This window comes from Drosophila suzukii, chromosome 2R (assembly GCF_043229965.1).
Source record: "Drosophila suzukii chromosome 2R, CBGP_Dsuzu_IsoJpt1.0, whole genome shotgun sequence".
In the NCBI taxonomy this organism is placed as follows: domain Eukaryota; kingdom Metazoa; phylum Arthropoda; class Insecta; order Diptera; family Drosophilidae; genus Drosophila; species Drosophila suzukii.
The window spans coordinates 19,882,575-19,908,671 of NC_092081.1; the positions used below are offsets into that span (position 1 = coordinate 19,882,575).

At 43.8% G+C, this 26,097-nt stretch overlaps 5 protein-coding genes across 7 annotated transcripts in view; 3 read left to right on the top strand and 2 right to left on the bottom strand.

Annotated features, from left to right (window-relative positions):
* Window positions 1-8,751, top strand: part of LOC108008710 (uncharacterized) — a 34,785-nt gene extending 26,034 nt beyond the window's left edge. Inside the window, exons 2-5 of the mRNA XM_017072607.4 lie at window positions 3,429-4,120; window positions 7,180-7,411; window positions 7,989-8,192; window positions 8,263-8,751. Coding sequence (XP_016928096.2) covers window positions 3,429-4,120; window positions 7,180-7,411; window positions 7,989-8,192; window positions 8,263-8,601 — 1,467 coding nt within the window. The 3' untranslated portion in view covers window positions 8,602-8,751. The remainder of the gene's footprint in view (window positions 1-3,428; window positions 4,121-7,179; window positions 7,412-7,988; window positions 8,193-8,262) is intronic.
* Window positions 8,752-8,962: 211 nt separating this feature from the next.
* On the bottom strand, window positions 8,963-9,914 carry LOC108009523 (thymidylate kinase). The gene is made up of 3 exons (XM_017073953.4): window positions 9,736-9,914; window positions 9,308-9,674; window positions 8,963-9,236 (listed from the first exon to the last, which is right to left on the bottom strand). Exons 1-3 carry the CDS (start codon window positions 9,815-9,817, stop codon window positions 9,050-9,052), a joined length of 636 nt encoding a protein of 211 aa, XP_016929442.2. The 5' UTR covers window positions 9,818-9,914; the 3' UTR covers window positions 8,963-9,049.
* A 199-nt stretch (window positions 9,915-10,113) lies between these two features.
* Window positions 10,114-16,244, top strand: LOC108009522 (uncharacterized protein CG5098). 2 transcript variants are annotated; one of them, XM_017073951.4, is made up of 6 exons: window positions 10,114-11,014; window positions 11,074-11,238; window positions 11,477-11,673; window positions 11,733-12,181; window positions 12,242-14,811; window positions 14,880-16,244. In XM_017073951.4, exons 1-6 carry the CDS (start codon window positions 10,940-10,942, stop codon window positions 15,411-15,413), a joined length of 3,990 nt encoding a protein of 1,329 aa, XP_016929440.2. In that variant the 5' UTR covers window positions 10,114-10,939; the 3' UTR covers window positions 15,414-16,244. The 2 variants fall into 2 exon arrangements, with proteins under 2 accessions (XP_016929440.2, XP_016929441.2); XM_017073952.4 differs by lacking the exon at window positions 11,074-11,238 and having other exon boundaries at window positions 10,114-10,375.
* A 51-nt stretch (window positions 16,245-16,295) lies between these two features.
* On the bottom strand, window positions 16,296-23,912 carry LOC108009524 (uncharacterized). 2 transcript variants are annotated; one of them, XM_036813101.3, is made up of 5 exons: window positions 23,662-23,912; window positions 20,461-20,693; window positions 19,376-20,316; window positions 17,606-19,199; window positions 16,296-17,526 (listed from the first exon to the last, which is right to left on the bottom strand). In XM_036813101.3, exons 2-5 carry the CDS (start codon window positions 20,690-20,692, stop codon window positions 16,460-16,462), a joined length of 3,834 nt encoding a protein of 1,277 aa, XP_036668996.2. In that variant the 5' UTR covers window position 20,693; window positions 23,662-23,912; the 3' UTR covers window positions 16,296-16,459. The 2 variants fall into 2 exon arrangements, with proteins under 2 accessions (XP_036668996.2, XP_036668997.2); XM_036813102.3 differs by having other exon boundaries at window positions 16,301-17,526; window positions 17,606-17,741.
* Window positions 23,913-25,823: 1,911 nt separating this feature from the next.
* Window positions 25,824-26,097, top strand: LOC108008997 (uncharacterized). The gene has a single exon (XM_017072941.4). The coding sequence runs from the start codon at window positions 25,852-25,854 to the stop codon at window positions 26,089-26,091; it is 240 nt and encodes a 79-aa protein (XP_016928430.2). The 5' UTR covers window positions 25,824-25,851; the 3' UTR covers window positions 26,092-26,097.

A 26,097-nucleotide genomic window follows, 5' to 3' on the forward strand; every position in this document is an offset into this window, starting at 1 on the left:
AAATTCAATTGAAAACTGAAAGGTCACAAATTTATGCAATATACATCAGCCCCCCACATATGGTACCTCCTCCACCATATCGCCAGATATATATACCTACCTATACACCCCATTTGTCTGTCTGTTCTGGCCAGGTGAGCAGCTGAACATTGTCTGGCCACATTGCAGTTTGATTGCAAAAATGTAATTGAATGGCAACAGCCAGCAGTCGGTAGGGGTACAACGAAAAAAAAGAGCCTGAAAAATATGAAATAATATGGGAAAAAACAATCATTTGCATAAGGCTCGGGAGCATGGGAGAAACACTATGCGAAAACTAACACCATAAATTATGAAATTATATTTTCAATTGCCCAGGCCTTTGTTATTGTTTTTGTTTCTGCGCTCGGTTTTGCAATACAAATATGCGACGAAACACGTGAACCGTATTTCACAACAATATCAAAATAAATCGAGGCTAAGCGGCTTCCGCAAACCGGGTAGTGATAAAGTTATATCATCGAATTTTTAATTAAAGTGCAACTGGAAACCTTACACAGATAAATCATGGAATAAAAAGATCTATAAGGTGGAAAGAAATAGATATAGGTCTTAAGAAATATTACACTGACTGTACTAAATGTGGTATTAGTAAAATAAACTTTAGGGATAATGTTAGGTAAACATGGTTAAGTCAGACAAGTTTCCATTTAAAAATAACATTATTTTATTCTGTAAATTAATAAAATTCTGTATTTGTTATTATTCCTTTGCTAAAAACCTTCTTTGAGTTAAGCCAAAACTCATTACTTTAACCAAAACCCTTTAAAATAATCAACCCCGCACCCGTCAAAAAATCTATAATTCTATTGAAACTTAAAAATTAATGGCTTTATAAAAAAGCAGCAGTTTCCTGGAAGTATTAAGCCGACACCAAAGTAAAATGTACTTTGTTCTCAGGCAGCTTGACCAAAGAAATCGGCTTATTGGGGCCACTTTAAATCACACAAAGCGAGTTCCCGAGCCCAAGACAAAGCCACCTGTAAGCCCCAAAAACAGATAACACACAAAAAGCCCACCTTTCCACCGGCTTTTACCAGAGACAAAACTAGGGAAAATCCAGGCGAGAAATAAAAAAGGACGAAGGAAAATAATTCAATTCCATAAACACTTGCTCACACAGTTCACGCAGATCACGCGGTCGCCTTCGTAAGCTTTGCGACTTGGACTTTGGCGAAACTTCATCAACACAAATTGTGAATTCCATACAAATAGTTTGACAAACTTGATGGCCCCCCAAACTTGGAAATGCTCCTCGTAGGACAGAGGGATGGGTATCCAAAGTGAAGAGGGGGCCGAGATAAATGAAAGAAGTTTTGTGGTAGGCCCGGCAAGAGCATAAAAGAAATCTTATAAATCCAGAGCGGCAACAACACTTGCATATATCCGAGATACTTGCACATACAGCCATATACAAAACGGAGAAAAAATATGATAGGATCTGATTCATAAAAAGAAAATCCGAACTACTATAACTATAATCTTGCTTTAAAAAATATTAAAGATAAAGTACTACTAGGGTATAGCTACATATATCATAATAAGAAAAGTTCTATCACTAATCTTGGTGTTGAAAAATATTCTTGACTTTTGAAAAATAAAATATATCCTATTTTTAAGATAAAGGTTTGAAATACTCTATTAATTTAAAAAATACTTCATATATTTAAATATATTCGTAGGGTATAGATATGTGGTATTATTAAACAGCTTTATAAAAGTTGTATTTACACTTAAAGGTTTGAAAAACCGTGTTACTCGGGAATATAAAATTTTCAGTAATTTTTGGGACTCGTATTTTTGATATACGAAATTTTCCCCAGTGCTTGTAAAAACTAGATTGAGACAAAAGAACTTGTAGAGCGTCAGGGAAAAAAGGGACCAGGAAATGGAGCTGCTCTCTAGCACTGTGTTCATATCTTAGTTTTGAGCATTTCCGGCGCCAACTATTCGGTCACGTAGTGTGGGCCTCTAATGAATGTAGCTCCATATATATATATATCTATATCTGGATGCCTATATAGGATAGGAAGCGCGTGCAGCATATTATCGCTAAAGGTCGCCCCAACTATTTTCACTTGGGGCACTTTTTTTGGACAGACCACATAATCAGAGGCATCGCACATCCCCACCAGACACAAATACAGACATGTCTGAAAATCTTGCCCAAAACTTTCGTGCTCCAAAAGGATTGGGTAACCTCAGGATGGAAACGAGGGGCAGGAAAGCCACCCGAAAACTTTTCATCTTATTTGGGTTCGGTTTTGGTCTTGACGTTATTCCATTCTCAACGCACATTGATTGTCAACATCCAGCAGGGAATTGAACTTTCCCTTTAGCCGCCGCTGTGGGAACTTGGAGGCTGTTTAAGTTTTTGGTTTCGTCAATCGGAATTTTGTTGAGCTCTTAGTTGAATTAGTGGTCGATTTTCGGTTTGCAGCACTGGTCTACAAAGTTTTAAGAAATTAAAAAAGTTTGCCCAACAAGCGTATGTGATTACCATCTAGGTAAATTTGAAAATGCAGTAATACTTTAAATAAGAATTTTATCAATTGATAACCGTTCTTATGTAACAATTGCATTGATAGTATATTGATTCTTATCGGAAGGCTTTCTCTAGTACTTACTAGTTGATAAAAGCAAAACAAATACGTCACCTTAACAACAATAAATTACGAAAAGGGGGAAGAACTATATATAAAAACCTTGTTTTTATTTTTTCCTAGAATAAAAGGTCCAATTATCAAATTTATTTGTATGGCTCTTGGAGTATTTATAGTAGTATTAAATTGATAACGCGTTATCCATTATCACTTTGATTGATAAAAATAAAAATAGTGAGACCACTTGAAAAGAAAACTCTTGATTAATAAGTAGATTACCTGAATGAAATATTGTTAGCAAATATGTATCAAATACAAAATCGAACCCATTAAAAAATCACAAGCTCATTGGTTCAATACCTTTCTTGTGGTATGAGTATTGTTTTCTATAGGCTTCTAATAATTTTTAAATAAATAAGAAACACTTAATACTGTATGTATTTCATAACAGCATTAGCTCTCAAAAATCCCATCATAAAATTCTCATTTATTTACCCATCTTGTGGTGTGGATATTGTTTTCTATAAGCTTCTGATGCGCAAACACTCTTTTTATGAACCTATTTAGTGAATATCTAATCTCATGTGATAAATATTAATCCGCCTGTATTGTTTGCTATTCGAATGGCTATATTTGCATGAGAAAACCCCCTGAACGGCGAACACAGAGTGTCGCCCAACTGTTGACACTTTGCAGTTTATTAGCCACACAACAATTGTTTAACATTTCCGTTCGTGCCGCACCCAACTTATCGCCCCAATCTCTTTGTTTCTGCCACATTTGCAGCTGCTCCTGGCCGCCATTCTAGCTGCTCGCTGTTTTGGCAGCGGCTCTTCCAGACGAACGCTCGCATTGGCCTGCGATGAGGCGGTGGAATCGACGCTGGGGCTCAAAAACAATAGATATAGCTACAGGAGTACTAGCGACAACAGCCATAACAACAACAACAACAACAACGAGGATTACAACTACAAGTGGGAGCTGGGGGATGTGGATCCGAATGTGGATGTTGATGGCATTGCAGATAGCAACGAGGACGACAACAATGACAACTATAACTACAACAAAGCACCGGCCAAATGGCAGCAGCAGCAAAAACTCTACGGAAATCCCATCCACAGCATATACGACAGGCAGCAACATCTACAACAGCAGCAGCAGCAGCAACAGCAACACGAGCAACAGCAACAGCAACTTGAACAACAGCAACAGGGACAGTTTGATGATGATCCAGAGAATGCTCGCAATGACTTCCGTCTGCAATTGTCCGACTTAAATGCGGCCGTTCAAGGTGTGGGCAGGTTTGCCGTTGCCCAGGAACAGGACCAAAACCAGGACAACAGCAATAGCAATGGCTACACAAACAGCAACAGCAACATCAACGTGGAGGACAACAGCAACATCAACTGGCTGCCGCCATCGGAGCAAGAGCAATTGTTGCTGGCGCGTCGCAGTCGCAGCAGCAACATCAACCCAAGGTAAGGCCAGTGCTGCGAAAGGTAACATGTTTATTAAAATATTAAAAATTACATAGGTAAATTATTGGGAAAGTATTAACTTATTTTTGAAGGGCTTTCACAATATCAAATTAAAATAAATCCAATCTTATTGCACATATTGCTTCATATTGATATTGAAATATATAAGAAGCAATAAAACATTAAAATATTAGTAAAGTTCTTATGACTCCTGCTTGATTTTTGACTAACTGTTTGGATTTATTTGAAAATTTTATGCCAACTTATGGGATATACATACCTTAAGTCATGCTTAGAATGCCATGTCTTTATAAAATAAATTTAATCAGCTAGTCAAAAATTAAGCCAGTCTTTGGGCCTAAAGTTGTAAGAGAGTTATAAAAAAGCTTTATAATATCGTCTTTATATTATCATCATATTCGACTTTGTTTGAGTTAAAAAAAGAATATTTAAAATTATTTAGATTAGGATAGTAAGAGATCATTCGTTTAAAGCTAAAATGTCTTAATTTCTTAGTATTATACAAATTTGTTTTTTTCAATATTTAAAAAAATTACAGTGGTTGATATTATCACCATAAATACCAGGGGGTATCATTATATGATTATTTGAATTTTAAAGTTAACATTGTAAAAAATTATATATTTTAGTAAACTATAAACGTACCTTAAGGTACAGGAGCCTAGGTAAAAGCCATCTCTGGTTAGGTAACACTTTGGAGCAAAAACTGAAAACCCAAACATGGAAAATTAGCCATGGTGGCGGATAGAGGGACTTACTTCATATTCATTGGCTTCACATGCCGGCAAATGTGACCGCCAATGATTGGAGCCGACAAAGGGGAATGAAGCCCTGTCGTTGGTACCCCTTCCAATTTCAGTTTCTCCCAGTCCACTCCTGCTCCTTTTGCAGAATCCCAGACCATGGCAGTCCGAATAATCTTGGCTCTGGCTTTCTGGTTGCATATCAACTAAATGTCAATGCCGTCATCCCATGACGTAAGCGTGAGCACAAACGTAAGCGTTTAAGCTGATTCCTCCAGTCGACTGGGTTTTATCCCCTTTTGTCGGACTCAACGAGATCAGAAGCTGCAAGGATCATGTGCATTCTGAGCCAGGGATTACGTAATCTGCGTCTTGCATTCACCAAAAATGAATAGCAAAGGATAGCTGGAGCGCGACAAAAGAAATTCAAACAGAAATATGACTGAGAAAGAACTGAAAATACTGCTTTTGTTTGAGGAATACTCTGCCAAATAGCTGACTTTACTGGCATTGTTTGGAATAAATGGAATTACCCAATATAAATAGTTACTTGAGCCTTGCTTAAATGGAAAAAGAAAAAAAAAAGCACTTTCCTTAAAAAATAACCCAAACATAACTGACTAATCTTTAGCAGACTGAGACTAAGAATACCTTAAAAAATTCTAGTATAGAGAAATCATGATTATAAAAAATCTTGTATAATTTTTCTTAATGAGCTTAAAATAATTCCTGTTTTTATAATGACCTATGTAATTGTTTATTATACATAATATGTTACTTACTCTTGAAAAACTATTAATATTTTACTACTACTGCAATATTACTTCATATTATTAGTATAACCTTGCCAAGAATATAATCTTTAAAGAGCAAAAATAATCGCCTTTTTTCACAAAGAGATTGTATAATAAATATGTTTCTTACATTAATTAATAATAAGCCATTCAATAGGTATATTTAAGTTTTCCAGATTCAAATGTGAATTATTTTTCGTTCATAGATACTTAAGAAATTCTTACTAAAAATACTTTATCTAAATATACATTTCCTAAAACCTTTGGCACACCTTAAGCTCAATGCCAACCCAAATCGATTCAGATTAAACCCTAGGAAAAGGTACAGATAAAAGCCACAATTATTCACTTGTCTCTGTGCCTGAAACACAAAACAGTATTATGCCAGCCCCTTTTTTGTGCTAATTTAAACAAGCCGCTCACCTCAACTATTCCAGTTGCATTCGTTTCAAAACATTTTCGCAAACTTTGCGACAAAACTATCAAAGCCGTTGTTGCCCTGAAAGCGCTCTTCAAAAATGCCAACGCCGCTGGATCTGAAAGCCAAAGCTTCGGGGCAGGAAGAATGGGGGTGGTATGGTATGGTTTATATCTAGGAACAAGGACAAGGGAGCTGGGCTCTATGGCATCGACAACGCAAAAGGGGAAATCCGCTGGCAGCCAGCGACATTCGCGGAGCGGGGAGCTTTGTGCCGCGCCACAGGCTCAGGACAGCGCCAGGACCATCACCATGAGCATCTCCTGCCCATGCCCCCCAATCTCAATCCAGCTGCACCATGGCGTACCCAATCCTCAGACAAAGCCGCGCGCCAAAGCGAAAGCTAAAAAATTCATTGGCATTTGCTGCAGTTGAATGCAGAATGATGCGCTTTTGTTGGCCAGCTGGAAAAATTGCAGAAAAGAAGCGGCGGCCATGCAAATAACAAACGTCAAAAACGAGTTTTATTTTTTTTTTGTAAAACCACGCCACCGCAGGCAAATACCACATAGAAGAAAATTCCTAAAAATGTTTTCTCATTTGGATTTATTTTTCTCATCAAAGGAAATAACCATGGCAAGCAGCTAGCTACTTAAAATTACAAATTTTATATAAATATGTTTTAGGATTAATTTTATAAATTAAGCTTATCATTCAGTGGTAATTTTAATAGAAGATTACCGAACACTGGCTGTGATGGCTTTTGACGAAGAAGAATGTGCTCTTTCTTACATTAATTTTATTTTAAATCATTAAAAAAAAGTTTTTTCACATTTATGCTTGAAATAACTTATGATATTTATAAAAAATTATTTTTTTTCTAACCAGCTGTATCAAATATCAAAAGATATATTAAATTCCCATATTTTTCCGCAGTGTAAAACCGCTTTTGCAGTCATTTCCGCCTGCCTGCGGAGACATCAGACAGCCGTGGCGGCAAAAGCAGCTCCAGTGGGCCACGAGATGAGAATGGCGCTAATTCATGGCCAAAACTAACAAATTTCCATGCATATGCAATTTCAGGGCAGCCATGGATGAAACAGGAGCAGGAGAACCAGGTCAGCCAGAGTACCTCGACAATAAGTTCCCAACTGGCGTTCCCGACGACGTGGACATTGAGGGCGAGGAGGATTATGCGGGCCAGGAGGAGTACCCGGACGAGCTGAATGGCAACCTGCCCTACGGGATCCAGAATGTGCGCAAGCGCCGCGTTCGGAGTGTGATGCCTCCGGTTCCATTTCCCAGCACAGATGGGGTAAATACTTATACTAGGGATATATAACTGCTAAACAGGTCAAATAGATTTTGGATTTTCAAAATTACTTGCTTTTTGAAATCGCTTAAAAATGTGTCTTAAAGTATGCAGTAAAAAATGAATGAAGTTTTGAAATTATTTAAATAAATTGAATTAAAACTTCTAAAATCTTGTAGAGCCCTGTAATATTTATTATAATTTTATATTATTTATTATCACAAGTACGTACAAGTTTTGTTTCTACAAAAATTACTTAAATTTCGAAATCACTTATAAAAGTGTCTAAAAGTATGCAGTGAAGAAATAACTAATTCTATCGGAATATATACATGTAGCATAACTTTTAGCATCTTTAAAATGATTTTAAACATTTGATAACTTTTGTTTGCCATCGTTGTATATTTAAAAATAAATAATAATAGATCAAAATATTTAATCTTTGTATTACAAAAGTTTTAGGAATGAATTCAATCCAGAGTTTATAATCTTTAGTTAATTTTGACCCCAACTTTTAAAACACAATCTCAACCACCTTAAAAACCATCTTAATTATCCAAACCCACCTTCTCATTTACAGGTAGTCACCTATCAGTCGCTGTGCCCCACGAACCGCGTGACCGTGAAGCTGGAGAGTGGCGACTACCGACCCAACCACTACGTGGAGGTGACCTGTGCCCACACCTACTCACCGCAGCCCTCGAGGAGCCACAACTACGAGTACGGTTACAGGGGCAATGAACTGCTCCGTGCCCTGCTCTCCGAGCGAGGCGAGAAGCGAGAGGTGGGCTTTCTAATAGATTCTAACAAAAAATCATTTAAATGACCTATGGAAAACTTAAACTCCCATATAGATCTGCTCGGCGACGGGCTTCTCGTGCATCCAACTCAATCGCACCATCCACCTGATTCGGCTGAACGACGCCTCCGGCTGCTGGGAATCGGAGACGCGGACCGTGCCCTCCGGCTGTGAGTGCATGTGGCCGAAGCACAGCTACGGCGACATAGCCTTCTACCACCAGGCGCAGAAGAGGCGGGGCGGCGTGACTGGGCTGCGACCCCATGCCCCCATCAATGTGGATTACCAGCCGGGAGTGGGCTATCGCCAGCTGACCCTGCGGACGAGGAATCCCAAGCCAGCCCAACGCAGTCGACGCGACGACTTGGGCTACGAGAGCTACGAGTTAAACTAGTTATGGACTAGAGTGCTGTTGGTTTGATGGTTTAGCAACTAAGATTGATCCGCATAAATTATTTTTCGCTTTAGCTTAGCATTTAGTCAAGAGAGAGAGCCCTCAGTAATGGTATATTAAAAAATAAACGAACTACAATGGAGCAACAAATCGGGGGAAACTGCTTTTTTTATGATAGAGGGGGATTACGGAAATTAAATTGCATTTGCCGCCGGGCTTACATTAAATCCCGTTCCTTAATCCACTTGATGTGCAATTCTGGGCTGTGAATGCATTTCGTTCAACACCTAACGATGTCCTTCGCATCGACCGATGCTTGGATTTATTGCCTGTGGCCTTATCGTAAATTAAAAGTTAAGCGCCCTTTAAAAACATTTATTACAAACACCCGTGTATTGCATAAATCAAAGTAAATCCCCTCTAATGAATGGCGATGCATGGCCCTGCGCTATGATAACTTATCCAGGGGCTGGGTGGCCACTTTGGGCAGGAGTTCATCCGTAATACTGGCTATCTGGGCATGCAAATCCTCCGCCGGCTGGCTAGCATCGAACTGGTGCCAATAGCTGGCTTCCTTGGAGCAGATGCGATCGAATACCTTGGCCACACGCTCCTGGAACTCCGCTTTCTCGTAACTGCAATGGGATAAGATATGTGAAGCTCTTATCTTGTTGACTTTCTACATATATATATTGCAACTACTGACCGCTCTTCACCGTATTGGCCACGACTCGCAAGGTCACTGGCCGGAGCTCTCAGGTAGAAAACTGCATCTGGTTTTAGGAGCCCTCTTTCCGGGGCATAGCACCAGTCGAAATCCAATCCCTTGGCCGCACTATATGCCACTCCAGAGTAGGAATATCGATCTACAATCAGGGTTTTGCCTTCCAAAAGCTTCTGCTTCAACTGGTTCATGTGCTCCCAGCGATTGGCGGAGAACATCAGATGGATAACCTCATCCGACAGGTCCTTGCTGTTGGTCAGATAGGAGTTTATCACCTGGCCAATGTTGGAACTGCGTTCCGGAAAGTTCATGGCCTGGACGGGAACGTCCTTGGACTTGAGGAGCTCAACTGGAATAGATTTGTTGTTTAACTAGAGGTCTACCGGGTTTCTGGGGCTGCAGAAACTTACCCAGGAGGCGGCTTTGAGTGGTCTTCCCACTGCGATCGCATCCTTCGAATATTATCAAGGCCCCACGTTTTCCCGCGCTCATTTCGTTCTCCAACTGCAATTGTGTGGTATTGCAATTTGACCAGGGCTGAAAAGTGTAATTTTCGACCACAAGTACAATCTGGTATTAAGGAAAATGCACTAGTTTAATATCCAAGATATTTAAAATATTGGAAGCTGTATGCTAGCTCTTAAAAAGTTTAACTGAACTCAAAGTTTTCATTTTTTATAATAATTAGAAAATTGAGCAAACCGTGACTGTGAAAACAGTAAAAATAATCTGTGGTTGCACGAAAATATCGATGTTGCCAACTTTCTGGTATCGCATAAACATCGACTCTAGTTCCAGCTCTAATAAATTACATTTTGTTTTAAACAATTGAAAATACACGTAAAAACATTGCAACAACGTTGCGGCATTTGCAAAATAACATTTATTTAGCCCTCGTCACTCGCCGCGATGTGTTAGCCGCAAAAACTCAGCCCTTTAAGGTGTTTTTTAGGCATTTTGCGGAATTGCCTGCGCTACGCGACCCAAAACAAGAAAAATTCGCATGCCGTTGCAACGAATTCGCAATGCGCTGCAGCTGAAAATCAAGAGGTACAACTATGCTTCCCCGCCCCGGTGACAATTCAATTACTATGCACTTGCATTAATTAACTGTAAGCGCTTCAATCAAAAGCCACAAACAACTGGCCATGGAGCAGAGGTATAAAAACAAAATAATCAGGACGTTCGGCAGTGCGAAAGACCGCGTGCTTTTGGCGTAGCGTTCGATAGGTTGTGTTATCGGCTGCCCTGTTATCGCGTTATCGCGCAAGGACCACGAGAGCGGCGAAAAACCTTTTTTGCCTTTTCCGAGTGGGTTGGTGTGTGTGGGTGGTGTGTGAAAAAAGTGCGTGCGGTCTTGTTTATGGGCGAAAAAGAGCAGCGGCTGTCCGGCCGGAGTTAGCAAGTCCTGTGCACAGGATCCTTCCCAGCGGGATTAGGTCGCTTCTCCCTCCCCCTGCCGCTCCGCCCTCCCGGTCCCCGGCCCCACGAATTTCCAGCTGTCGGTTTTTCTTTGACATTCCGCATTTGGGCCGAAGGATTGCCTAGAGACGACGGACGGCCCATGATCTGGGTGACATACACAAGAAGCGCCAAGAGTTAGCCGAAAGAGAGATGGCCAACAACAATCATCCGCATCCCGGACATCTCAGTCAGGCGGCTCAGAACGCCTCCTGGAATCCCCTGCAAGTAAGTAGTACCCTGTGATATGTGACCAAATGGAAAGCTGACATCCATCTAATCCGCAGATTCCTTCGTACATACCCCGTCAGCCGCAGTTGGCGCACATGTCCAACGAGCGACCCGGCATGGTGCGATCACCGCTGGCTTGGCACGTTTCCGGATCCGTTTCCGCCCAGCCACCGCCGCCACCCGATGCCATTTACAATTTCATGTCGGCCAATCACAAAAACGTAATTAGGCCAAAGCCAGAGAGCGCCGAGATCAAGCTGCCAGAAATCCACATCCTAGTAGAACCTATAAGCATGCTCGATTCCTTCGCCTTTTAGCCAGTAGAAGCCTTCTTAAGCCTCGTTTAGTTGAGTTGTTGTTAATCCTAGTTTGCTTTCTTTCGTTTCCTGCCGTCCTGTATTTGTTTTGGTTAACTATTAGCCAGCCAGTGGAGTACTAATCTAAAATTTGTATCCTCAGCTGGACCACCACCATCAGATGAATCCATTGCTGGCACCGCCCTACTCAGGAACTTTGCCATTCAACTCCATGGACCTGTCCTTGCAGTCCGCCCGCAGCGCGGCCCAGCCGCTGGCCAAGCAGCCGCCGAACCAGCAGCCACAGCAGTCCCAGCAGCAGCAACAATCCCTGATGCATGCGCCCAACTACCCTTCAATGTATGTATTAGTACCATTTATATTTCAAGCTAGATCTGACCAATCTCTTTACGATACAGTCAAAATCTCACGACCAATGCCACGCCCACCAGCGCACAGCTGCAACAGCAGCAGCAACAGGAACATATGGCAGCCATGGCAGCTGTCCATGTCAGTCTCCTGCAGTCCAGCCGCCAAAATCAGGGAGCCCCTTCAGGAAACCTCAGCAACGGAGGCGACTGCGAATCCCTGCTGCCGCCACCACCGCCCACAACTGCCTCTGGAAACAGCAATCACGCGGGGAGTAACAGCAGCAGCAATAGTGGGAGCAACAATCACATAACCAGCCCGCACTACATGCAAACTCGCGACGAGAACTTCAAGCTCGCGCAATTAAAGCGTAGCTTTGACCACGAGCTGATATCGGGGAAGAATCAGCAGAAGGACAAGGACTTTGGCTACCCGTCGGGGGGATCAGCTAGTAAACTGCCCACGCACAATGTGCAGCAGCAACATGCCAACAAAAAACGTAAGATGAATGGCGTTATCTAGTACTATTACCATATTAACCTAATATCCTTCTTTTTAGCCTCACCTCTGCGCAACTATCACCAACAGCAGCAGCCGCCTTACAACTTAACGCCCAAATACAATGGACCACAGACGCCGCCTACGCCTCAATCACCGCTGGCTGCGCCTCCTCATCAGATGCAATCACCCACCATGGACTACAATCAGCTGCATCTGCACCACCAGCTCAATAGCTCGGGAGGAGGCAGCTACCAGCACATGCAGCAGGATCAAACGCAATCACAATCACACCCCCAGCACTTACACTACCACAATCAGCATGCGGCCAGCCAAACAGCTCCGCCGCCCCTCCTTCCCCCCCACTTGACCAGCAGCCAGTTCCACGGACAACCCCAGGATGCGGCGCAACAGCAGACAGCCTCCTCAAGTCAACATCAAACGCACCATTCCCGCAACCCCCAATTAACGAATCTCGATCTGGTCGTCAAGCACAAACCAGAATCGGAGGAACAGCCTCTAATAACTGATCTGTCCTACCGGAATTCGGAGTCAGATAAACCTGCGGTTAACGCGGTGCCAGATGCCCCAGAGTCTCCCTACCTGACCACCTCTAATGAGGAGTCGCTGGAGTCGAACAGCAACAGCAGCAATAGTCGGAAGCGACGCAAACGGAAAGCCAGTACGGTGATGAGAGTTACCCCAAATGAAAATGCCCCTGAGGGAGGAGCGAGCAAACCGCAGCATCAACAACCACAACAGCCGGCGCACCATAACAACAGCTGCAGTCCCAAACGATCGCCCAAGAATGGAGGCGGTGAGTTTCAGCCTTTCAGTTTGCAAAGCCAGTCGCAAACGCAGAACGAGAAGACGCCGCAGGAGAACGGCCGTGGAGGATCACCGGCTCCGGCGGAAAACAGTAGCAACAGCAACAGTTCGACGCTGTATCATGACAACGAGAACCCCAAGACCAAGAAGCAGCGCCAGGCCCTGCTGCAGCGGAACCTCACAGAACAGCACCGTATGCAGCAGGAGGATGAGCCTCCGAAGAAGCGCACGCCTCCCACAATGCCGCCACCTAGTCCGCAGAGCAACAGCAGTAGCAGTAGCTCGAGCAGCTCCAGCGCCAACACGCACAGCAGCCACAGCAATCATGCTGTCAATGATAATCAGAGAAATCAAAAGCCTGAGATCAACAATAAGGCTACCACGGATACACCTGCATCTCCTGCTCTTGTGGAGCAGGGCAACATTGATGCCAAGCCGGCTGTGAGTGTTCACGAGTGCGACGAGGAGGAGGAACCGGCAGCCAACAAAGAATCACCTGCGCATCACGTTCCGCCTTCCACTCCTGCTGTTGCTGCTGCTCCAGTGCCCGAATCCCCCAAGAAATCCTCACCCGCTCTCAACTCTGAGCCCTGTCCTTTTGATGTGGAGGATAAGCTGGAGCAAATGTTTGCCGGCATCGAGGAGGAGACGGAAAGGATATGCAGCCCGGAAAAACCAGCTGAGGAAACGGGACAGTTGGTGTCACACGATTTGACCGCCCAGCTGGCTCTGGACAGCGCCAAAACAGACGATGCGCCAGCGGACAAAGAGGATACCTCAGTGTTAGCAGTTCTGGCACCAACGCCAACATCTACACCCGAAATCCGACCGGTGGCAACAAAGGCGGCTATGAAGTCTACGCTACCAAGTCCTGTTCACAGTCCTACGCCTCAAGCTCGCTCCACGTCAACACCCTTGGCAACAGGTGACGACAGTAAATCGAATACCCCTGTTCCACCTAAAACGCCTGCAGCTCGGAGACCGCCGCCACGTAGACTTTCCATGGGCATGGATGTCTCACTACTCCGTTTTATGATCGACGACCCGCCTGCCAAGAAGCCAGGTCGCAAGAAGAAGGTGATACCAGAGCCGGAACTGGAAGATGATGACAAGCCCAGCACCTCGGCGGCAGCGGCTGCGGCTCTTGCAGCTCGTCAACTCAGTGAAGCGGCATCCGCTTCCAAGGGAAAAGCTGCTGGAGCAAAAAAAAAGAACGCCGTAGGCAAGGGCAAGAAGGGACCAGCGGGGAAGGGTAATGCGAAGAATGCAAAACAAAATGGAAAGAAGCCGGGACGAAAACCTGCCTTTACCACCGACGAGGACAGCACTCCGGCGCCAACAAACGGTGGAGGAGCAGTTCCCGAGCTAAGATTCAAATCTCCCTTCATTCTCATCAAGCCGGACGGATGTGTGAGTATCAAGAACACCCACAGTGCCGAGGACGTGAACGAGAAGCAGACAAAGGCCAAAAAGGCGCCGCACGAACGAAAAAACTTGAGAGGAATGCACAGCTCCACACTAAGCAACCGCTACGATGCGGACACCACCGACTCCACCTGGATATGTGTGTTCTGCAAGCGTGGTCCTCATAAACTCGGCCTGGGGGATCTCTTCGGTCCGTACCTGGTGACTAGCGACTGTGACGAGTATCGTGCGGCTGTGCAGGCACCCGGAGTACAGGACATCGATGGACTGTTCGTCAACAAGCGAAGGCGGGAGGACATGGTAAAAGTGCAGGAGCGAAATTTACCCGTGGTACCAGCGACGCTGGCCCACATTATGCAGGCACCTAAGATAAGCATGGTAAGATAAGAAACACTTTATAAGTTTGAGAAATTTGTAAACTAACTTTGCCTTATTTGTTTATTTAGCACAAACGCAAGCGCAAGCAGACGCACGACAGCTCGATATCCTACAGCGACGACCCAAATGAATCGCGCTCACAATGCTCATCTGTGGACCCGCTAGATTGCAGTCACGAAACCAAGTTCGTGGAGACCTTCCGCGGCATGGGCAAGACCTCAGAGCACGGCTTTGAAGTTTGGCTGCACGAGGACTGCGCCGTCTGGAGCAACGATATCCAGCTGATTGGCGCCCACATCAATGGACTGGATGCGGCGGTGTGGGACAGTACGCGGTATCAGTGTGTGCTCTGCCAGCAGACGGGAGCCAGTATATGTTGTTTCCAGCGATGTTGCAAGGCGGCTGCTCATGTGCCGTGCGCGCGATCCGCCAATTGGAGTCTAGGGGAGGAGGACCGCAAGGTATTCTGTCAGCTGCACAGCGGTGAGCCTGAGGTCGTGGAACCCATGAAAACGGAGCCGCTAGCGCCGGTGGAAGTACCAGTGGCTCCTGCACCCGCACCCGCACCGCCACCCCCTTTTAACATACATTCGCTTCCCTGAGTACGCGTGCGCGTCCAGAAATGCCGCCTGGTCGCCAAGCGTTGAGCGTTATAGGCACGATCCCCAGATTCCCGACTCCGACTTCGAACCCAAAACCCAACCGAATCCGCAGCACGCTGCACACTTTACTTAAGCTTTGTACATAAGTTTCCGACTGCCGTCATCGCCAGGAGGGCATTTCGTAATACGTGAAGTGATTTTTGTATAAATCCGCTGTACATTTTAAGGCTTGACGCACCGCACAGACGATATCAGAGCGTTTGCCACGTTATAGTTAGGTTCCCTTGAAGCATCCTTAGTTGTTTATGTTTAAGTCAATTCCTAAATTATTCTTTCGCATAGTCCTGCTCCTTACATTAGTACCTTTTAGTTCTAAATAATTTTAAAGCCTCCATCCCATGTCTAATGCCCACCCAGCTGCATCACATACGCCAATTGATAATTGATAATTCGGTTTAGTTGAATTCAGTCTGTTTGTATAAACGAATACTCCATGCCATACCGATAACCAACTGAGTAATCATGATAACTGAAGTAGCTATGGGGATTTCCAATTGATATATGCGATGTGAAATTGCAGTAAAGTTACGTATAAATAGAAAATGTTTGACACCAAGTAAGCGAGAACATTCGAAGCCCAATTAAAAATGGAATATTGTAAAACAATATAATATGCGTATAATAATATTAGTAATGTTAATGTAAGCGAAAAGTTAAAGCCAGCAAAATGAAACCTTGTATTGTATTCGTATTCAGTAAGGTCTGTACGTATTGCTGATAATTTTAAAACTCTAAAACGTATAAACAATAAAAACTTAATCTCACAAGCAACAGGAGGGCGACCTCGATCGGGTTTTTGTAAATTTTTCGTTTTATTTATCAATAAATATGCAGAAATATACACACACATACATACGAATAGAGTATGATTTTTGAACAAGTGATCTTCTATGGTACAATTCTCGGCTTAGCTTAGGCATAAATAGTTTACTAATTTAGCTATAAGTTAAGTTTCTAGTCCTAGCTCGTTAATCTCGTAATATCGTTTAGAAGCGGCGCAACCGCCGGCGCAGTTGCTGCGTTACATCGTTAGGCAGTCGACCCACGCTGCTCTGGGGAACATCGTAGGATGTGCGTCCAGCGTAGAAGGCCCGTTCCCGGCTCTTGCCAGATCCGCCGGAGAGGCTGGCCTTGCCCGTGGAGTCCGTGAGTTGCAGCTGACTGGCCGATACATCGCTGCGCTTCTGGGCCAACTGCAATCCGGGTATCAATCCGTTGCCCAGCGTGGGAAGCTGAATATTCAGGTGATCCACATGGCGTCCGGCTATCACCGGACCCTGAGCAATGTTCCCGGAGGATACGGCCACGGGTGGAGCCAGAGGCGGGAACTGCGGCAATTGCTGCTGCTGCTGCTGGTAGGGCACGAAAATATTGGGCGTCAGATATGGTTGCTGGATGGTGTGGATCGTCGGACGTTGCTGTTGCTGCTGGTGGAAGTGCTGTTGCTGCTGTGGTTGCTGATATTGCTGGTAGATGGTCTGCTGCTGGGGTGGTTGATATTGCTGTGAAATGAAACTTAATTGCTGCTGCACTGGCTGACGTTGCTGCTGCACAGACGACTGATGTTGCTGCTGTATAGACTGATGTTGCTGCTGTACAGACTGATGTTGCTGATGTATAGACTGATGTTGCTGCTGTACCGACTGATGTTGCTGCTGCACAGACTGGTGCTGCTGCTGCACAGACTGGCGTTGCTGCTGTACCGGTTGTTTTTGCACTTGTTGCTGCTGAATGGTTTGCTGCTGATAGTGCTGCTGCTGTTGCGGCACTCGCTGTTGCTGTTGCAAAGTGGAGGCGGAAGCAATATTGCTGCTGCTGCTGGCAGGACTCTGACCGAATTTGTTGTTCAGGAAATCGTTAAGGGAAACATAAGAGTTGCCTTGGTTGTTAGTAACGGGTGACTGAGTGGCCAAGTTCGAGATGATGTTGCTGGCGGAGTTGGGAGCAATACGTTGACCTTCAGCGCGAGCAATCACGATTCCGGGCGGCGGAGATATCTCAGGTAACTGAGCTGTTTGCTGGGGACGTGGCGGTGCAGTCAGCGTGGAAATAGCTGAAATAGAAGAAAGGCAATTGGATTTAAGATCTCTTAAGTAGAGGCAATGCTCTAGTTAAATTTTCCTAATCCTCACCTGGCGCTGCTGCTGGCTTAACGTAGCTGCTGCTGAACGAGTGATGTTGCTGCTTGACCACTTGGTGCTGCTGCTGCTGCTGGCGTTGCTGTTGCTGCTGTTGATGGGAACCCTGTGACTGGGCACTCTTGAAATTCTGCAAAACGGATTCGTCAACAATGGCACGGGTTAGCTTATCGAAGGAAAGGAAAGCGGAGGCGGGAGAAAGGCTTGATGTGGTTTGGAATTGGGAGGCGTGGCCAGCGAAATCGTCGGCGGTGTGTGTGGCATAGACTTGTGATGGTGACTGTTGTGACTGTTGGATGGGCTTGCTGATCTGGGGTGTCTGGGTAGCCGGGTTATAGCTATAGCCAGCATTATAGTTGGATGCCAGGGCCGAGATGTGTTGGTTCAACGAGGAAAGGGAGGAGGTGGGCCGCAAGGTGGTGCTTCTTGGGGTGGTGGTGCCCCGAGTTCTTTGCACTGGCGCTTGGGTCTTGAAGTTGGAGAAGCGATTCTTTCCGCGATTTATGGTGACGGTGGATCGTTGAGAGGTAGCTTGAATATAGCTCCTGGGAGTGGTGGTTGTGCTGGTGGTGCTCGAGGTGATTCCCACATTGCTGACAGGTGCTCGTGTTGCTGGTGTGTACACCCGGTTGCCGCGTAGCACTTGGAAGCGTTGCAGGTTGCTGTGCACCGTGTCCCAGTTGGCCTTGCTGGGAGCAATCCTGGTCTCGCGCTCAAGGTCCCTGACTGCTAGCTTCTTGTTTGGACCCGGATCAGCTCCTCCACGTAATTGCTGGAAGGAAGAAACCGTGGTGGTGGTCGTTGGAGCTGTTGTGGTGCTGGGCAAGGTCGTTGTTGTGGCCTTGGTGGTGCTCCTGGTGGCCTGTGACAATCTGGAAAGGCGCAACCTACTGGCTGCCAGGCGTTCCAGGTAGCTCTTAGTCGTTGCAGTGCTCTTTGGGGTGGTGGATGTCGTTGTGGTACGCACGGTGGGCAAAGGACGGATGTGGGCACGCTTCAACTTGGCTCCAGGACGATTTCTTCGGTAGCCACGAATGCGCTCCTGAATGCTACTGATCTCGGTGACCACTTCGGTGGATGTGAGCATGACTGGGGTGATGGGACTACTAGTGGTGGTACTAGTGACCTCTATTTGGTTCCTTTCCAAAGCCTTCTCTTCGTTATGGGAGGTGAGTTGCACTCCTGCCAGCAGCAACTTGGCTGCCTCATGGTGCACATCCTGCTTCTCAGCGGATTCGGGACTCTGTTCCACATGGACTATATCCTCACTAATGGGCAGACTGCCAGTCAGAGCAGCTGCCTGGCCAATGGACTCAAAGGCGGGCTCGTCCCCGGTAGACACAACTTCTGCTGGTGGTGGTGCCAGAAAGCTAAGTGGTTCTGCTGCCGAGGTGGAGGTATAGGTAACCTCAGGTGCCGCTGATGTGGTCACTTCCTCATCCTCAGCGGGTAGCAAAGTGGGTGCTATCAGCAGTTGTTCTACCGATTCAGTGGTTGTCGAAGTGGTGCTACTTGTGGTACTTGTGGTTTTCAAAAACTTGTGTTTATGCTCGATGGATTTATGATCTTCGGCAGGTATCTCATTGGGCTGATATTGTGTATATGTGTGTTTTTTTAAGTGGCGTATGTAAGCGATAGTTGATAGAGTAGCAATACAGATAGAAAGATAGATTGACAGAGATACATCAAGTTAGGATAGAGTTGGAAATAATGGAATAGAGATAAAGTACCCAAAGTTAGTTTATATCTAGTATTGAGACTCACCGTAAATCTGACAGTGCTGGGCGTCTGTTTGGGTTTAATGTATCCATAGCCCGTGGATGAGCTGCCCTTTCCATTACCCTCCCTCTGCATCGAGAATCCTCGACTTAGGAAGCGGAAGGGCTGCTTAACTTTCGGCGGAGCCATGGATTGATAGCCGGAAACGGAAGGATCCACATCGGTGGATACCTCATCCAGCAGGTTGTTGATATTCGACACAAGATCTAGTTGCACGGCCTCGTCCTTGGTATTTCTTATATGCTTGATATATTCGGGAGCCATCACCTCTCCAGAGTTGGATTCCGAATCGGTTAGGATTTCCAAGCCCGCATTCACTCGCTCGGCAAAGTTCTTCTGTTTTTGGTAGTGGTATTCCCTGGGATATTCCGCCACAATATGGGCATTGGTGTGATCAAACTGAATGCCAGGGTCTGAGGAAAGTTCTCCCAAGCTGTTCACATAGATACCCTCGTCTTCGTTCTCCAGAGTTGCGCTGCCTGTTTTCACAGGATTTAGGGGTTCACTTTTGATAGCTTCTCCACGTCCTACAACTTGGGTTTCCTGGACATCAATGGGTTTAATAACCGCAGGTTGACTCAACACACCACTTGCTGCACTCAAATCTTTGCTAAAACTTTGATGGGGATTTGGCGACTGAGATTGGGTCTGTTGCAAAGCCTTTGAGATCGTTTTCATGGGGTACTCCATCATGTGACGCACTCGCTCCATCATCTCGTGGGTGCTGCCCACTGATTTCTCCTCGTTCATTTCGTAGAATCTCTCCGATTCATCGCAGTTCACATTGCGGTACCAATCGCACACAAAGTTCTTCTGGCTGAAGAGCGTTCCATTGGGACAGAGGAATCCGAATCCTTGAGGGGTTCTGGCGGTATGGGCACAAATCCGGAAGGCCTGACAGCGACTCTCCACATCTGCGTAGTAACCTATAGGGGTATAAAATAATTTAATTATGAAATCTTCTTTATTAAAACTTGTATTAACTATACGATCGGGTATATATATCGGGTATACGGGTCCATACTTAAGTTTAAGTTTAATAATAGATCTTTCCAAGATGGAGTACCCACCTTCATGTCTTCCCTTGCACACAAAGCTCGTCTTGGGTGGGGCACTCAGAATGGGATAATCCAGACCGGGTTCTCCGGGAATCGTGTGCCGCAGGTCGAATTGCTGATCCGTGTATTCGCTAGACTTGTCCGCATCCTCGAAGTGTTCTCGACTGCTGCTCTGTCCCTGGACCACGCCCACCAGGAGGAGGACGAGTGGAGCCAACCACAGACAGGAGCTGGGTGGCCACATGCTAAAGGGAAAACAAAAATGAAACATCAAAAACATGCAAATTGTATTAATTGTGACATTCGTGAGCGGCGATTTGCGACACTTTATTCATTAGGCTGATTGATAAACCATGAATCGGGCCGAAACTCATTGATTAAAATGTGTGTTTTGGCCCATTTGCATACAAATGCGGCGGACAACGGAAACACGTAAGGGGTTAGAGATTAGCATATAACATATATCTGCATATATCTAGTAGCGAGGCGTGTCCACAGCTCTCACGTAACCGAATCGAGCGGATACTAAATGATTTATATGGCCCAAACAAATGCCATTTACAGCTGGACGGTGCTTTTTTTGCAACACTGTCTGCGCTGTCCGGATATTATTTTGCGTGGGGTCTTGGAGTCGACAGATCGGGCCATTTTCGGCCAAGTGTGTCCATCAAATGGCAATTAAATTCGATTGGGCTTATCTTTTGCATTCACAATAAAAGGAGGCAGCAGCAAGAGCAGCAGATGACCCTGAAATGATCAAGCTTGATCTAGATGTTATGCCTCTTGAACATTTAAGATCGATATCGGATCAATGAAATGTTTGCTCTACAACTTCTTTACGAAGGCATACAATACCCAATCATTAATCACTTGGCATTGTTTTATTGATGGCCCACGATTATTAATCATACGTGAGCCCTATTAGAACGTGGCTAATACCGAATTAGCCAAAGCAAATCGAAACTAAACGCAAACAGAAATCAAGTATTCGCAGCGCTTCCAGTTAAACACTTGAGCAATCAATTCTCGATGGCTTTTCGATCGTCTGCTGAGGTCATTTGGGGCCATTATGTTTACCGAGTGATATGTGCTGACAGCGGATGGGGATACAGCTACAGAAACAGATAAATTTCATATTTCATGCAAATTAAAACGAAAGACTTAGGCAACGAACTCGACGACACGGTCCATCTTATTCACCCTGAATGATTACCTCTAATTGTTCGCAAAGATTGTTGTGTAAGGAAGCAAAGCGTAAAGAAAACACTCCACTGGCTGTTCAATGAAAATATATTCAGAGGCAATTGTTGGCGAAAAGTTCGATTTTATTAGTGCAGCTTGAGGGTTTTCGAAAGGGGCAAAAATCAAACCAAATAGTGGCTGCTAAAAATATGTGCACACTTAAACGGACAACAAAAGCCTAATTGTCTACCAATTTGCAATGATAACTCTATCGTTTATATAAGACTGCAGATGATGTAACAATTGAAAGACCATAATTACAGGCATAATAATTGCAGTGCCCCGTTGACATTCCCCATGGCAGTCAATAACCTTCCCGTAAGTCAACAAACTGTAAGCTGGCCAGTTCTATAATGACAATCTAAGCGACATCTAATTGAATTTTAATGATCCATCTTCAGGCAGAGTCTTTTTTAGATTGTTCAATACTTAATATGCAAATGTCGTGGGGAAAATGGAAAATGACCTCCTCAAGAGATGCGTACTTATAGCGGAATGCCACCAGTTTTTCGTTACAGAGTTCCAATTACAATTCGACACTTTCAGGGTCAATATCAAGAGCAACGCACAATAACCAAACAAAAAAAAAGCGAAAACAATCCAAAGACAACGAGGAAGCATTCGGTATAGAAAATGTTTTACTTCTCATTGTTTTCAATGATCCATCAAAACATTAAAATGCCAGACAAATGATGATTAAGATGAGAGGCCCCCGAACAAGAAGCCAAGAATAGGGAAGGAAAATTTCAGATAACAGACTTTGCATTGAAAACGAAATAAAAGCGAATGGAATGAGGTGCCTAAGCCGAGAATATATATTAGTTGCTGTAATTCAAATGCCTCGATCATTACTTTTTATGATCTGTGAGTGAGTTTGGTTTTTGGTTTCGGTGCAAATTAATTGACAGCACGTTTTCGAGCCGGGCCGAAGTGAACCATAAATCTTTAACAGATATCACGAGAACGGGTTATGTATTTAATTATAGCGAATCTCTAACTTTGACTCCATGGCGCCGACAAGCCCATGAGCGCTGGGTGTCATCCAGCTGAATTGATGACTGTCCCAGGGATGGGTTTGCATATAGGTGGGTATTTTTAGAAGGATCTAAGTTTCCGCGGGTCTGTCAATGCTTCTTCTCACGATCTCACCTCAGAGATTTGAAGAGCCCGCATCTTTGGAATTTGCTCAGTTTTGGTCAGATGACGTAAATCTGGTGCGTAACACAAGAGATTGAGAGGGAACCACTTCTGGCTGTCTCGTCGAGCTCGGGGGTTCCGTGATTTGCCTTTTTTAATATCCGTTTAGCTACTTCGATTCAAGAGGTCGAGAAGTCTGCTATGTCAACATATCATTTGCGGATTAGGAATCATTATTTTTGCATCACCTCTCAAACAAAAATAAGCTTCTTAAGTAGTAAAGGGGTTCTAAGAGATGTGGAATGTGGGCCAAATACAATGATATGTAATTATCATAAAAATGTAATGTAGCTTTAAGTTGAAGAATGCTGTTTGTCCATTACATTGAAAGTGACAGGTTTTTGGTTTGGCAAAATAAAAAATAAATCAGTTATATAAATGAAAATAATTTCTTGTACATTTTAGCCATTTCTTTGACATCCCAAAATAATTTTTGTTGAATATTTCGGTCCTGTTACATTTTTCGACAAGAAATTAAAGGATCAAGCTTAAATCGTTTCCCACTATTCACATTTTATTAGCTCTCCAATTCATATTCTTAATATGATTCATAAATATGCTTCCGAAGAAATATGATATTTTTCCCAAGATTTCCATTCTAATTAATCAGAAGATCTAAATAGGTTCACAAATGAGCTTACTGCTTCTTATAAGCTTTTCGACTTGGTGGGCGAGTGACATTTGTCATACTCAGCTTTTTAATGAGTATATATTTATTGTTCGCTTTTGGCAGATGATTATCTGTATTTGTTCTCCATGCAGTCACATTTTTACCTTATAAATCTCCAAATAAACGATTAAACTGGACCGAAAATTAATTTGTTTTCGGGTTTTGTTGGGAACTTTTCGTTTCGTAGCACAGAAATTCGTTTTTGGTAAACAACTTCACAAACACATTAGCCGAAGCGGGGATAAAGCATTATCCTGTCAGATGGTTGGGGTTATCCTTCACTTTATATTTAGATGCCGGCTGTGGAGCGGAAAAACCAGGCAAACTGAACCGTTCGAGGCGCGAACTTGAACTGAACTCGACCATCCAAAGGTAATCGAAATATTTTGGCCAAAAAGAGTTCGGCCAGCAGCAGAAGCAGCAGCAGCATCCAAAATCAGCAGCGGCAAGACCCCGAAATATGCGTCAAAGAAGAAGATACAAGCCCGACCAAAACCCAAAGCCCAAACAGCAACAAAAGACCATCGATTGCGTATGATGATGATGATGTTGCGATGTTGCTGCTGGGAAACCGGTGACAACCTGCTGCTGCCGAAAATGTTGCTGCTGCCAGTCTACATAACAGTATCAGTTGGAGTCCATAAAAATGAAAAAAATAAAAAGTCACAAAAGAAAGGCCACCAAGATGCTGTCAACTGTCTTCTTGCAGGGCGTGTTTGCATGGGAAATTAAACAACAGTAAAAACTATGTAATATAAGATAAATAAAATACAGTAAGCCTTTCTATACCAAATATTAGGGGATCATTTACTAGCCTTACTTTTATTTGAAATTAAAAGTAAAAGTAAAAGCTTTATACCATATATAAGGTATTTATTTAAAAGTGAGTTGTATCAAGTCTTAAGTGCTAACTTACTAGGTCAATGGGTCCATCCTTGAAAATGTATTTTAAAAATGTAAAAAAATGAATTTATTAGGGACGTGATTAATTAGTTATGTGCGTCCCATACCTTTACTAATCAAAACTAATTCGTTGCCCTACTTCTTAGTTGTATTTCTTTAATCAAAAATAATTTTAGTTAAACAAAATAATGATGAAATGTAAAATAAAATTTTTATTTGCTTAAAAATAGCTGGCTTTTCCTTATTATTTAGAAATATTATGTTAACAGTGTTCAGAACTCCCTAAATGATTTATTAAAAATAACTTTTTCTTCTTCAGGGCTTTCACTGTAATTCCCGAAAACGCTTTCGTTTTCATTTGATTTTGGTTTTCACACGGCCTGAAAAATGTGGCAGATCGGGTTGTAGCCAGATTCCTTCCCAAGTGCCGCATAATTTATCGGAATAACTGAGCTCAAATGATAGTTATGGATAGGGGGTACGTTAAGAAGGAAGATGAGCTCAGGCCGAGGGGCCTGACTTCCGCATATCAGCGAACCTTAGACCGCGTTTGAGTATCGTGTGACCCAAATCTAAAATTTTAATTAAACAAAAGCTCGATCAATTAACATTAAGCGCTGCTAAACAGCTGCACTTGAGGCGCGTTTTTGGCTCGCTGGCTCTTTTGGCCAAATGATTGATGGATGGCAGTGGCGTTGGCGGTGTCATGTGAGCGTGGATCCGCAGATCAGCAGATCCACGCATATCAAACTATCAAACGCCTTGGTGCGCGTTCTACAAATTGGATTTTGAGCGCCATCCAACAAGCGGACAAGCTGAAAAATTGTTTGCCACAATATCTGCCCCTGATCCGCTTAAATGTTTTTTTCCCATGTTTTATTTTTTTTTCGCCGATAAACGTGTCGGACAAGTGGCCAAATATTTGCCATGACTGCACTGAGAAAAATAACAATATAGAAAGGGTAAATAATGGTTCTTAAATACTTTCCTTACTAGAATTAAATATCTACTACCAGAACTCAGAAAACACAATTGCAGAAAAATTGTACACAGAATATATATGTAAAACAAAAAAACACGTGAACTGTTTATCTCTAAAATGGCTGATATTCATTCTTTCGATAAATAAGTGATGATTTGTAATAATAAATTGTGGATCATTAGGAAACAAAGGAAACTTTTTGTAGTGAAAAATATTTATTTAAAAGTTATCATTTTTTAAGTGTAATACTATATTTACAAGTCCGATTCGGGGGCTCAACTTACCGGCCTGCAACTGTGGCAACATTGTGAAGTGGGTCAGCAACTTTCAGTGCCACATGTGCATCATGTACATTCCTATAAAAAGTGCAATGATGATGCAACTGCAATCGAGTTGAACGCCAGTTGAAATGCAATCCGGAACTGCACTCGTCTTTATTTTAGCAGCTCTGATCGCTGCCATAATCCTGCCATCTCAAACTTTAGCCGTTTCCCAGGAAGATGACACCGTTGACAGACCAAACACCGATTATGCCGCTCTATTTAGATCATTTTTGGAAATGGGAAATGCCCTCTTCGGAACCTGGACTCCCGAAGGAGCTGTGGAGGAGTTCATAAGGAGACGAGAAGGTCAAGGTTTTGGCTATTAGGAAATA

What these genes read in the sequence shown, in the direction of transcription:
- LOC108008997 (XM_017072941.4), top strand. Translation starts at nt 25,852, where the DNA reads ATGCAATCCGGAACTGCACTCGTCTTTATTTTAGCAGCTCTGATCGCT.
- LOC108009524 (XM_036813101.3), bottom strand. Translation starts at nt 20,692, where the DNA reads ATGTGGCCACCCAGCTCCTGTCTGTGGTTGGCTCCACTCGTCCTCCTC. An exon ending in CCAGCACTGTCAGATTTACG is followed by an intron (nt 19,200 to 19,375) that starts GTGAGTCTCAAT and finishes ACACAATATCAG; the next exon opens with CCCAATGAGATACCTGCCGA. An exon ending in TAAGCCAGCAGCAGCGCCAG is followed by an intron (nt 17,527 to 17,605) that starts GTGAGGATTAGG and finishes CTTCTATTTCAG; the next exon opens with CTATTTCCACGCTGACTGCA.
- LOC108009523 (XM_017073953.4), bottom strand. Translation starts at nt 9,817, where the DNA reads ATGAGCGCGGGAAAACGTGGGGCCTTGATAATATTCGAAGGATGCGAT. An exon ending in CACTCAAAGCCGCCTCCTGG is followed by an intron (nt 9,675 to 9,735) that starts GTAAGTTTCTGC and finishes AATCTATTCCAG; the next exon opens with TTGAGCTCCTCAAGTCCAAG. An exon ending in GGCCAATACGGTGAAGAGCG is followed by an intron (nt 9,237 to 9,307) that starts GTCAGTAGTTGC and finishes ATCCCATTGCAG; the next exon opens with TTACGAGAAAGCGGAGTTCC.
- LOC108009522 (XM_017073951.4), top strand. Translation starts at nt 10,940, where the DNA reads ATGGCCAACAACAATCATCCGCATCCCGGACATCTCAGTCAGGCGGCT. An exon ending in CCTCCTGGAATCCCCTGCAA is followed by an intron (nt 11,015 to 11,073) that starts GTAAGTAGTACC and finishes TCTAATCCGCAG; the next exon opens with ATTCCTTCGTACATACCCCG. An exon ending in TGTCGGCCAATCACAAAAAC is followed by an intron (nt 11,239 to 11,476) that starts GTAATTAGGCCA and finishes TTGTATCCTCAG; the next exon opens with CTGGACCACCACCATCAGAT.